This window comes from Lepus europaeus, chromosome 9 (genome assembly GCF_033115175.1).
Source record: "Lepus europaeus isolate LE1 chromosome 9, mLepTim1.pri, whole genome shotgun sequence".
Classification (NCBI taxonomy): domain Eukaryota; kingdom Metazoa; phylum Chordata; class Mammalia; order Lagomorpha; family Leporidae; genus Lepus; species Lepus europaeus.
In genome coordinates this window covers 20,147,357-20,159,960 of record NC_084835.1, presented here as the reverse complement: position 1 = coordinate 20,159,960, position 12,604 = coordinate 20,147,357, and the positions used below count along the sequence as shown (strand labels likewise).

The window sequence follows — 12,604 nt, the reverse complement described above, 5'->3', positions numbered from 1 at the left end:
GCCTGTGGCTATAGACTTCTAGTTTAGGGCACCAAAGATTAGGGATGGAGCACCCACTGACTTGCATCCTCCTAAAGGTTTCCTCTGGTCTGTTTTAACAAAATCCAGAAGGAAAAGGAAGCTAGGCAGCAGAAGCGATATAGAGAGAGGTGGCGGCCAATGAATGGCTGTTTGCACAGTGATCCGCCCTCAAGGAGACCCAGCAGGCCAGTCCACGGCAGTGGTTTCCAAGGTGGTAAGCCAGGGCTTCAGCGGAAATCAGCTTATGAAGAGCCCTGGCAGCCCTGCCAGCCAAGAGGTGGGTCACTGCAAACAGAACTGCCCTGGAGCCAAAGGACGCCCAGGTCAGAGCCACACACCTTGCTGGCTCCAAGCTGAAAAGCCCTCACTCGGCCCAGCTTCCAAAGTGACCACCTCTGCTGAGGGGACGGCCGAGTAGGGTCAGTAACATTGCAAGCAGCACTGTAGATGTCCTGTGGGAGATGCCACCTGCCGTCACCGGGCCGGCGCCCCTCCCAGGCCAGCTAGGTAATGGGAGTCACCAGGGTGTGTTCCCTAAGGAGGTTCACACCCCCCTTAGGATGCTCCCCATGTGAAGAGATCAGATAGGCCTGGAGCTCATAACTGGGGAGGCCATAGAGCCCACCTGATTACCATCAAGCCCCTCTGTCAGTTTCTATTTGCCTCTCAGTGGGAAAACCTGCTCATGGTTTAGACAGCACCTTTCTTAGGTCCTCTACCAATGGCTCTGTCCTTTCTTCTAGACCCTGTCTAGCCCACTCGGGGCCTCATTCCTTTGTAATCATAGCCTCTACTCTTACATCAATGGCTCTTCTTCCACCCAGTGTGTATTGGCGGTCTTCCCCCCAACTTAATGCTGCATGACTGTTGAGAATTTTCTACAGACAAACCGCCCCACCCACCAGAGACAAGCGGCCTTTCTCCCAGTCTTGGCTGGGCTCGGCTTCTCGGCCTCCCTCTCCTCAGTGGACATCTCGGGAACAGCTTTGGGCCACAACGTTATCTCCACCAACCGACTCCACAACAACCCCCACCGTTACAAGAGGAGGCCACTAGGTCCCCTGAGACCTCAGTGACGCCATCCGAGGTCTCCAAAGCCAAATCACCGCAACAGCAGGCATGGAACCACAGGACAGACGGGCTTACCAGTGTTGTTATTATGTTAACCAATCAGGCTACGTAAAACCACATCCATCTAACGTCCTCACCAGGGTCCAGAGAGCCCCTCGTTTCCTCTCCTCTAGAAAATCCTCTCCTTATGTGGTTAATGCCACTCCTAGGACCATTGGCTGCTAGTCTCACCCTGGCTTTTATACTCCTGTGTCTGTTTCAGTGTTTACAGGAGGTGATAATGGAATGAACCAAGGCCTTCACCAACCAGGTGGTCAACCAAGTGCTGCTACAGGGACGTACTCAGCTCCCTACCCAGGACATTGCCGCTTTGAGACATGGCCCCATGCCAGCAGAGAGTAACTCATTGTCCCCATGTCAGCAGGAAGTACTCTAAAAGACAGATCATCGTCCCTGCACCCCTCCTAGACTTTGGGGCTGAGTTAATCCCATACAACACCTGCTTTATAAAAAGCCAAAAGGGGGGAATGTTAGTAAAATGGTGCAGTCTTATTTGTGGTGCCATCTTAAGTCCTGGGCGCTATCTTAGGCTCTGGTACCTGTTGCCATCTTGCACAGTAAGCTTTGGTCCTAAGCCCAGACTGATTTGCTGCAAGTCAGGTGACCAAATGGCCCAACCACAAGCATCAGCTCCACCCCCTCCCTCACCCTAACAGGATTCACTGCTCCCACTTCCCGACCCAACAGGCCTGCTATCCACACCCATGCTTTCTCTCTTGACCCTTCTACCTCCTTTCCCCCTCTCCCTCCAGCCTGTTGGGTCCCCCCCACCACCACCACCTGACAATAAATCTTTCCTTTGACTCTGGTGTTTGGTGTGTTTTGTGGTGGCCTCACACACAAGGACATAGAGCAGAAAGCACTGGGGTCCTCTTGTCCCTTCACTCCACCCCCACTTCCCTGCATAGAGCAAGAAGAGAGCTGCAGGACCTGCACAGAGCTGGCGCTGCCTCGTCACTAGATGGCGCTGTGCCCGGAGGCCATGGATGGGGGAGGCCAGGTCTCAGGCCCCTCTATCTCCCTCCTTCCTGACCACTCCCCACCACCTCTCTGGATGGGTTTGTCGCCTCCCTTGGGGGGCCCCGACACTTTCTCCCCCTAGACTGCCATTTCCCAGGTGACCAGCTGGTCTCACGTTATCAGGGACATTCAGGGGTCTGTGTTTCACCGGCCCCCTGCGGTTGACACACACTCCGGTTTGGAAGCTGCTCTAGGCCACTCGCCGTGGCCCCATCACCCACGGGAACAGAAAACATCCAGTGCTGCACTGTGCACCGGCAGTGAGAACCCAGCTACATTTGCAGTTGCCAACTTTTCCAAGGTCGAAGTTCTCAGCCGGACCTTGGTCAGATGTTGGCAAGAGATAAGAGGAGTCGGTGAGTGCAGGCAGGGTTCCCTGACCCAGGAAGGTGTGGGTGTCCAGCAGGGCCAACTGGCACACGTCCCATAGTACAGAGTAGAAACCCAGCCAACAGAGAAGATTTCGGTTGGAAGCCAACAGAGAGTGGAAGAGAGGCTGAGAATTAGCTGAGATCGGAGGGTAACCTTGAACAAGCAATGGAGAAGGGCAATGCACATTGCAAGAGACTTTTCTTGCATTTTCCCCTTGCAGCGGGCAGGGGCTGGGGTCTCCTCACCTCCTCAGCCCGTACACATAGCACACGGAGACCGCCTCCACCAGCACTATGAGCAGCAGGGACAGTGTGGCTCCGTAGTCGTTTAAGATGTCAAACCAGTAGTTGCCGGACTCCAAGGTGAACACCAGGCCAATGGCCAAGTTGATGAGGCACACCAGACCTAGGGGCACAAGACCACCTGCTCACCTGTCTGTGGGGCAGCAGGAGCAGACTCTTCTGGGACCATTGGCCAGCACATGGGTTGGGAGCCCTGTTGTAGTGAGCGACCAGCAGGGGGCGCTGTTCTCACGGGAATGGCGTCAGGCTGTGGGGCTGGGGTTGGGGTTCATTCCAGCCCCAGGGCTCAGGGGAGCAGACGGGAACAAGGGGACCCCATGAGCCATTTCCTGAGCGCTCTCACGCCAGCCCGGGGGAGGGAAGAGGGAGAAACCAGTGTTTACCAAGAGCCTACTCACCGTGCATTCCGCCCATATGCCTCTGCACCCCAGGTTGGGGGGCGGGAAACTCAGAGGGGTGGAGCCCCTCGCCCCTTCCCCCACAGCACACGCGGCAGACAGAAATTGAGCCCCTCAGCCTCCACCCCCTGCGTTGGTGTCCCCCTGACCACTGACTGCCGGCCCTGGGCCCCCATGGAATGTCTGTCCTGGTTCCCACCTGCCCTTTCCACTGCGGCCTGAGCCCTCTGCACCCAGAGGGGACCTGGCCTGTGTCATGCTGACAACAGAGACCAGACCCCAGAGCACAGGGGACAGGCCCTACCCACGTGGTCAGGATGAGGGGCTGGAACCAGAGCTGGCAGTGGCAGAGAAGTCTCGTCACAAAGACGGGGCTGGCCACTGCAGCCTGGGTGGATGGAGCTGATGGCTGGAGGGAGCCTGGGAGTGGTCTGATTGGCAATGGCAACCCCAGTGCCCACCCAGCAGGATGGAGGAAGGAAGAGTGGCGAGTCCCCCTATAGCAGTTCTGACACAGACGGTATGGGGGTGATGGCTCCTGCTCCCCACATCTCACCTAGAAATTGTCAACTGTGGAGTTTATTAAGATAGCATTCAAGAACAGCACAGACAAAACGGAAATGTCAGAGGTGACTTCTGGGGATGCCTATTGTCTGGGGGAGGGTGAGAAGAGCTCTCTGGGGTATAGCAAAGTTTTTCACCTTGACCTAAGAGGCAGTTACTTGGGAAGCTACAAGTCCACAATTAGTTGATGTGTACGTAAGAAACACATACTTTATCATGGGTATACTTCAGTTAAGACAACGAGAAACCAAAGCAGGCTCTCTCCTAGCCTGGCGATCACCATTATTCTGGGGCGGGGTGGGGTCGGAGGGGAGGTGGTCCCTTCTCCATCTCATGACCTCAAGAAGGAAACCACACCGGGTGCGTCACCTGACCCAGGTCCCAGGTTTCCAGAAGCAGACCCTGGCAGCTGAGGGTGCCACAGACCCCAGTGGCTCCACCCGGACAAGCACAGGTCCCCGCCGTGTCCAGTCCTCCCTGACTGACCCCGTCCCTCCCCTGGCTGGCCCGCTGACCTGAGATGACCTCCCTGGGCAGCAGGCTGGAGATGAACTTGCTGTCGGTGAGAGGGGTGAGGATGGCCGCTGTGTTCCCCAGCATGCTGCCCACGCCCAACATCAGCAGCATGAAGAAGTAGAGCACTGACCACAGCTGCGACACCTCCATGTTCTTGATGGCCTCCGTGTAGACGATGAAAGCCAGGCCTGTGCCCTGGACGGCCTGCACACAGGGGGAAGACACCGGTTCCATGGCCAGGGATCGATGGTGCCCAGTCACCTCACCCACAGCCTGGGCTATGCAACCTTGGGGGACCCCAGGTCTGGAGATCAGCAGCTGCCTTTGGAGGGGGAGGCTGCCCTCTGCAGATCAGCCGACCTGGGCTGAGCAGACACGTTAGCTGCAGGGCAATCTCAGGTGCAGCATGTGTGGAGACCGGCCATTCAACCCGGAAGTCAGAGTTAAGTTCTGGGTGAAACGTAACACGGGAACGCTCGGAAGACATCCACCCCCAGTGTCCTGACTGTCTGGCTATTCCGAGACCTCTGTGGCTCAGAACGGAGGAGGGATGCTGGTGCCAGAGTGGGCTGACGAAATGCCAAGCATCTGGCCTGGTGGGCAGCAGCGAACCAGCAGGGGCAGGGCAGCTCAGTGGTCAGTTCTCTGTGCAGGTAATGCTGTTGTGGTGACCCTGAGCTGGGCGATCCAAGCCTGGAACTGCTGACTGAAGACAGACGGCCTGAGTGTGTCACAGGAGTCACGGGGAGGTGATGCTTTCTGCTCACCAGCAGGTAGGAAAAACAAACTAAACACTGCCGGGGGAAGCCCCCTACCGTGGATGCACGTGACTGCAGGTTAAGCAAGGACCTCATAACCAGGGATAAAATCCCACAGGAAGACAAGTCACCGTGAGCTCAGAGGCAGCTCGAGTAAGAAATAAGATTCTGATCAGCCCTCCCCAGGGGCACCAGGTACCGGAGAGTCAGATTTAGGATTGCTATGGACCGAACCACATCCTGCTCAAATTCCCACGTTGGAACCCTACTCCCCAACGCGACTGTGTCTGCAGGTGGTCTCCACTGCCTCCAGGAAGGTGAAATGAGATTGTAAATGTGGGATCCTTTCTTTTTTTTTTTTTTTTTTTATTTGACAGATAGAGTTAGACAGTAAGAGAGAGAGAGAGACAGAGAGAAAGGTCTTCCTTCCGTTGGTTCACCCCCCAAAGCCAGGCACAGGGGCCGAAGCACTTGGGCCATCTTCCACTGCCCTCCCAGGCCACAGCTGCTGGACCTTGACCTTGGGCCCGCAGTCCCCGGACCTGAGCTGAGGCATCTCTGTCATTTCAGCGCCCGTCCATGTTATCTTGTCATGGTAGCCTCAGTGCACTGCTACAAGAGGATGCGTTGGCTCAAGGGCTCACCAACCCATCACCAGGGCAGGATGGGGGGAGTCAGCCTGAGCTGCAGAAAATAAGGGGGCTCATGGCCGGTGCTGTGGCATAGCAGGTGAACCTATTACCTGCAGTGCCGGCATCCTATATGGGCATGGGTTCGAGTCCCAGCTGCTTCTCTTCCAATCCAGCTCTCTGCTATGGCCTGGGAGAGCAGTAGAAGATAGTCCAAGTCCTTGGGCCCCTGAACCCACGTGGGAAACCTGGAGGAAGAGCCTGGCTCCTGGCTTTGGATCAGCCCAGGTCTGGCCATTGCAGCCATCTGGGGAGTGAACCAGCAGATGGAAGACCTTTCTCTTTGTCTCTTCTTCTCTCTCTCTGTCTGTAACTCTGCCTTTCAAATAAATAAATGAATCTTTAAAAAAATGGGGGCCAAATATAGATATTTAACATACAAACAAAAACAGAATATTTCTTATCAAGAGATCTGCGTGAAAGGAGGTTATTTTAAGGGGGACAATCCAACAAAGAAGGCTGGGATGTGAGAAAGAATGGTGGGCAATCGTGTCCTGTGAATGGATTTGAAAAACAGAGCCAAGACAAAAAGCCTTGGGCCCACGTTGACCTCTCCTCTACACACAGCAAGCAGGTCCCCATTTCTCCACCCTGCCTGGACCAGCCCCGCCCTGCCTGGACTGCTGAGCCAACCACTAGAGTCAGCCTGAGCTCTCCCCCCTCCTCCCAAGCTCCCCCCACCCCAAGCGCAGCACCTCGGCCCCAGAGCCCAGCCTCAGCCGCAGCCCAAACCCTGCCAGCTCACACTGTGACCTCACCGGACCTGTAGAGCTCGCCCAAGCTCTCCTTCGCCACGTGGCACTGTGTACACTGCTGCTCTGTAAGGGAAGGGGCTCTCTCTCTCCCTCTGTGCTAGGTGTTCACCTGGGAGGGAGCACCCCCTGCGGCTTTATTCTTCTCAATAAACCTGGTCTGGCCGTGGCTTCACACTCTGACCCCCGCATGGGGGACCCAGAGGAAGCTCCTGGCTCCTGGCTTCAGATCAGCACAGCTCTTGCCACTGAGGTTGTTTGGGGAGTGAACCAACGGATGGAAGATCTCTCCGTCTCTATCTCTACCTCTTTTTCTGTAACTCTACCTTTCAAATAAAAAAAAAAAAAAGTTAAAAAAAAATAATAAGGCCCTATACATCTTATCAAAGACTTGTCAAGATTTTCATTTAGAAAATTCATTGAAGTTTATAGAAGACCTCATTGACGTCCAACTAAAAACTGCTCACAAAGAATGCTACTTGTAAACACGAATGGCACTTCCTATGTAGATAGTAAAGATCTTGCCACACAAAGGGGACTTTGCCTTCCTCCCTGAAACTTTTTCTTTCACGTTAAAAAAAAAAAAAAAATCTGAGCCCAAAGTGAAAAATGTGACAGAAGTGACAAATGGTACATAGGTGAATGTTTGTCACATTGTTCTCCGTTCTTCCTGTACTTTCTAAACTTAAGAAAAGGGCAGAAGAAGAGACACAGGTCCCACAAGCACCTGACCAGGAAGAGGGCCGTCAGGGCTGTCCTCTGAGCGCCCTGGGACCCCCTGGCACCTCCCCCGCCACCCGCCGGCCCCACACAGGCTCCCGGTGCACGGAGGCGAGCCCAGAAGCCAGCTCCTCACCGTGTTCAGCTCCGACTCCAGGCTGCAGTTGAGGATCTGCGGGGCTATGGCGCTGTACTCGCTGGGGTAGGTGGACGCCAGGTAGCCCTTCACCTGCTCCAGGTTGTCGGCGGTCACGGAGCCATCCTCTAGGTCGAAGGAGTTGGTCAGCAGCAGAATCACCCTGCAGGGCAGAGTGCGACACTGACCAGGGCCTGAGAGCCCCTTCCTGCGGGGAGACCCATTGACCACGACCCTTGCAAAGGGGTGGGGGAATCCTTGGACACTTAGGAGGGGGGCGGTGATGGCAGCAGGAGCTACAGCCACGCCGCCTGGCTCTTGGAACCTCCGGACCAGCACAGTCCCCTACAATCGCTGTGACAAGGGCCAGCCTCCTGATGTCACGGGTTAAGCCGCTAACTCCTCACTGGCATCCCCTATCGCAGCACTGGTTCGAGTCCCGGCTGCTCCTCTTCCTATCCAGTTCCCTGCTAATGCGCCTGGGAAAGCAGCAGAGGATGGCCCAAGTGCTTGGGCCCCTGCGCCCATGTGGGAGACTCAGATGGCGTTCTAGGCTCCTGGCTTCAGCCTGGCCCAGCCCTGGCCATTGCAACCATTTGGGGAGAGAACCAGGAGATGGAAGATCTCTGTCACTCATCTCTTAGAGATTTTTAAATAAATCTTAGAACACACACACACACAAATTTTGGTGACTTGGAACGTTCTGTCTTGATATCTGGTGCCCAATAGCCACGTGTGGGGCCTGAACACTTGCTACAGAGGGTACCAGTTAAATTACTTTAATTTCAAATGTAGAATTATTTGAATGTGGGTGAAGCTTTTTAAATTCAAAATAATTCACCTGGGTTCACATTAGAATTTGACAAAAGCCTCTTGTGGCCAGGGGTCACGCTCTGGCTCTAGGGGAGGGCCACAGCGGAGACGCCTTGGGAATTCAGTCTTGTTTGTAGAAGGCCATGTGGTCCTCAGGGCCTTGAACACGTGCACCTGTCCTTGGCCTTGGACTGTGATCATGGACCTGCCCAGCTCATGGACCTGCCCAAGGCCACTTTCTGTGAACTTGGACCAGGGACTCCAGCACGTGCTATAGTCCCTCCCCTTGACTTCCTGGCCCCGCCTCCCCACCCGAGGCCCAGGTCAAGTCGAAGGGAGGGTGAAGGGCAGAGGCCTCACTTACTTCTGCAAGCAGCTCTCATAGTTGAAGGTGGCCTTGAAGCCGTAGATGGAGAAGGTGACAATGCTGGCGAATATGGAGGTGGAGCTGTTGATGAGGGAGACGATGATTGCGTGTTTCTGGCAGTTGTTGGAGGGATCGTTGTAGCTGGCGAAGGCGATCAGGCTGCCAAACCCCAGCCCCAGGGAGAAGAAGATCTGTGTGGCCGCGTTGATCCAGGCCTTGGGGTTGGCCAGCTGCTCGACCTGCAAAGCCAGCAGGGACAGGGCTGACGGGCCCGGGGTTCAGTACGAGTGGGACGTGGAGTGGATGGAGGTGGAAGTCGGGTTTGGATGAATCTAGCACGGATGTCTGGGGGCATTTGCAATGGGAACACACTTTGGGGGATGTTACAGCCATGTTGTTTCCAGAGGTAGAGTTGCTAAGCGAGGAACGTGTCTCTGGGGCTGGTGCTATGGTACAGCTGGTAAAGCCGCCACCTGCGGCACCAGCATCCCATTGGGCACCTGTTAGTGTCCCGGCTGCTCCACTTCCAATCCAGCTCCCTGCTAATGGTCTAAGAAAAGCGATGGCAGATGACCTAAGTGTTTGGTCCCCCTTGTGGGAGACCTGGATGAAGCTCCTAGTTCTAGGCTTCTGCCTGGCCAAGCCCTGGCCTTTGTGGCTATCTGGGGAGTGAGCCAGTGGATGGAAGATCTCTCCATGAACGCCCACTGGGGAGTGATGGGAGAGGGATCGTAGCAAACCCAGGAGACAAAGGTGAGCATGGACTTGAGTGGGCTGCTGAGCCACCCAGCTCGGTGTGGAAGGGACTTGGGGTTTACTTTACACCAAGGCCAGAAGGGAGCTGGCGGCAGCAGTTAGAGTTCAGGAAGGGTAGGACGGGGTGCTGGGAGGAACACTGAAGGGCCCCAGAACAGGGCTGGGGACCACCTGGCTGAGTTGGGGACCCAGGCCCCTGGGTGACCCCAGCCTTTGTCGCAGCCTAGGGGCTCACAGCACCATCCCTGGGTACAGCCTCCAGCTGGCCTGCCCCTGCCCCTCTTCCCAGGCACCCCAGGAGGCAGCTGGATGCACGAAGCCGAAGCGCACCCCCAAGCCCCGCCCCCAGGCGCACCTTGGGAGTGAACATGTACTTCAGGCCGTTGGTGGCTCCGTGGAGCGTGAGGCCCCTGACCAGGTAGATGATGAGCACGCCGTAGGGCAGCGACGCAGTGAAATACACCACCTGCGGGCGTGAGGCGCACAGTCAGCCCCCTGCAGAGGTGGGACCAGGGCGGCCCCTGGGCGTCACCTCCAGTGCTGGCTTCTCGGGCTGCGCCCCAGCTGCCCACAGCCGAACTTGGTGCTGGCGTTCTTGGTTGCACACAGGGTCGGATGCGGGGCTGGCGGGACGTGGCTGTCACATCTGTGAGCACCACAAGGAGAGCTCTCATCCAGCAGAGAGGAGGCAAACAGGTGCCGAGGCCTCCGCCCCTCAACCTCCCTTCAACTTGACCTGACTCTAGAAAGGACTGGAGGAAGCCCACAAAAATATACCAACATGAACATTTTCACCGTGATGAATCACTTTGTAAAAAAGTACAAGCAATGTAGTAAGGAGTCCAAAGGAAAGATAGCCCACAGAAGGGGTGTGAATCTACCCTGTTTCTGTGCAAAATCCAGCAGTGAGCTTCCTAGTGGCCTCAGCAAAGAAGGAAATGTGATAACATCCACGATTCATACAGTCTCTTTGTGGGAGGGCAGGGGGACAAGGAATAGGGAAGGAGAGGTTTTTCCAAGAATGGGATAAGACAGAAGCTTGGCCAGGCGTGCTCGTAGAGGATCCGCAGTGACTTGTGCAGGAGCCCTGCAATGAATACACTGGGAAGTTGCAAGATCTGATTTACATGGCAACCCCCAGGAAATGTCTCACTTCCCAGGGCTGGAAAACTGTACGTAAGGAGAGCCTCCGTCAACCCCCTCTTCTGTCCATACTGACAAACACCCCAGGTTCAACGATGTCTCCGTATCTTTGGAGTCCAGGGTTCCTCTGGCAGTAGCCTCTCATATATATTGAGTCATTCTAACTTTTACTAAGCCTGGAAAGAGAGACCTTCACGTGAGCTTGGGCCCACCCACGACTGTTTTTTTTTTTTTTTCCTACAGGTCAGCTCCTAAGCAGGTACTTCAAAATGCTCATGGAAAATGCAACTAAAAAAAAGCTTAGGGCAAGGGAGCTTCTGGCCTTGTCCTGAAGCCACCAGTTGGGATGGCCACATCCCACCCGGGAGTGTGTGAGGTCGAGGTCTGGTTTTGCGTCCTGCTCCAGTTTCCTGCTAACGTACACCAGGGGGGGCAACAGGGATTGGCTCCAATCGCTGAGACCCTGCCACCCACTTGGAAGACCTGGGTTGAGTTTCTGGCTCAGAGCTTCGGACTGTTGCAGCGCTGGACATTGTGGATATTTGGGAATTGAACTAGCAGCTGGGAGCTATGTCTCTGTACATCTCAAATAAATAAATACATAAAAATTGAAAAAGAAGATTATTTTAGTGCACAAAATAAAGTTACCCATGCACATGAAAGATCTTCAAAAAGTTCATAGAAAATGCCTATTAGGTCAAAACTATGCACAGATTTCAAAAATCGGTTTACCAAAGTCACCTTCCTAATCTTATCTTTCACAAGCCTTATGGCATGTACGGGAAAGACATGATTTGTGATCAAGGTCCAAGTCCTCTTGAGTTACACAGCTGGTGACTCAAGACGTGATGTGGCTCCAGCTTCCCGGGGCATTTCCAAGGTGACGACAGCGCCACTCTACCCTCTCACCTTGCCCTGTGGAGGGTGGCTGTGACTTCAGGAGAGAACCAAGTGCACCTAGGATTATCAGACGACAAATCAGATACAAGTGGAGATAAAGATGGGGAAGGCCAGGGCATCCGGCCAAGGATCTGCAGGAAGTGAGGAGGTGGTGGGGAGTGGGCCCGGGGTCTGAACATGTCGGGGGCACTGAGGGAAAGCCCCTGGAGTTTCCTCTCTTCCCCTGAGGTGGGCAAGTTTCCCAGGGGCCCTCTGGGGTCCTGACAAGGTGGCTCCCCACCACATACACACACACAACCAGGTGGGCAGGACTCCTGGACACGAGCTTCCCATCTCTGACCCACCCACAACCATTCCCGGAGGAGAAACAGGAGATTCCCACAGAGAGCCTTTAACACAAATCGCGCCCCATAACTAGAGCTGTGGAGGCACAGAGGAGGCAGGTGGCGAGAATAAACAAGCTTTGACAGAGACTGGTCACACCAGCAAGCCATCGGTCTCCAAGCTTCCAGAGGCTGCCCTCAGATCTCTTGGTTCATACTCATAATAACCTGGCCAAAAGAAATTCTAAGCACACTGCTTCTGAGCCAGGCAGCGTTGGCCACGCTCCACCATGGGGCCGAGAGGGTCCTGCGAGGTCTGATCTTTCCCAGGAGACCACCTGTGCTGGTGAGCCCCCAGCTCAGCTGTGGGAAGGGGTCCCGGGAGCTAGGACGCTGGGTTGTGGTGGGGATCCTCAGAGTGCAGGAGCAGTGGTTTGAGCACTTCCGACAGAGCTAGGAGTTCAACAGTTCGCAGGCACACCCGCAGCTCAACTACTGATCCGAGTGACAGCTGCTGATGACCTGCAGAGCTGAACTGCTGAGCCCAGCTGTTGGCACAGATCCACCCGGAAGAACTGGATGACACACGGCTATTTCTGAACAAATGAGCGGCCTTTGTTCCCTAGCTCATCTCCCTTATGTTCTGAGACTCAGCCAATCCCCTTGGGTCAAACTCACCCCACACCGATCGCAAGTCTTGACAAGCAAGCTGTCATTCAGGACCCCCTTGGGACTGAAGCGATCAAACCAGCCACCGTCTCGCCAACCTCACAGCCTCAGATTGCGAGCTCCTAGATGGCAACCCTAGTAAATGCCCCCAAAACGTAATCCCTCTAGGTCCTTATCCAAGTTGACTTTCTCCTGGTTGAACGCATCTCGGAAGACAAAATAAAATACCCTACACAGCCCGATACTGGGGCTGT

At 55.1% G+C, this 12,604-nt stretch overlaps 1 protein-coding gene across 1 annotated transcript in view; it reads right to left on the bottom strand.

Moving 5' to 3' along the window:
• The window catches only part of LOC133766460 (sodium- and chloride-dependent transporter XTRP3), a 32,114-nt gene that overhangs the window by 2,706 nt on the left and 16,804 nt on the right, over nt 1-12,604 (bottom strand). The window contains exons 6-10 of the mRNA XM_062200134.1: nt 9,671-9,781; nt 8,557-8,798; nt 7,380-7,542; nt 4,324-4,528; nt 2,790-2,949 (exon numbers count right to left, since the gene is read on the bottom strand). Of these exons, the coding sequence (XP_062056118.1) occupies nt 2,790-2,949; nt 4,324-4,528; nt 7,380-7,542; nt 8,557-8,798; nt 9,671-9,781 (881 nt within the window). The remainder of the gene's footprint in view (nt 1-2,789; nt 2,950-4,323; nt 4,529-7,379; nt 7,543-8,556; nt 8,799-9,670; nt 9,782-12,604) is intronic.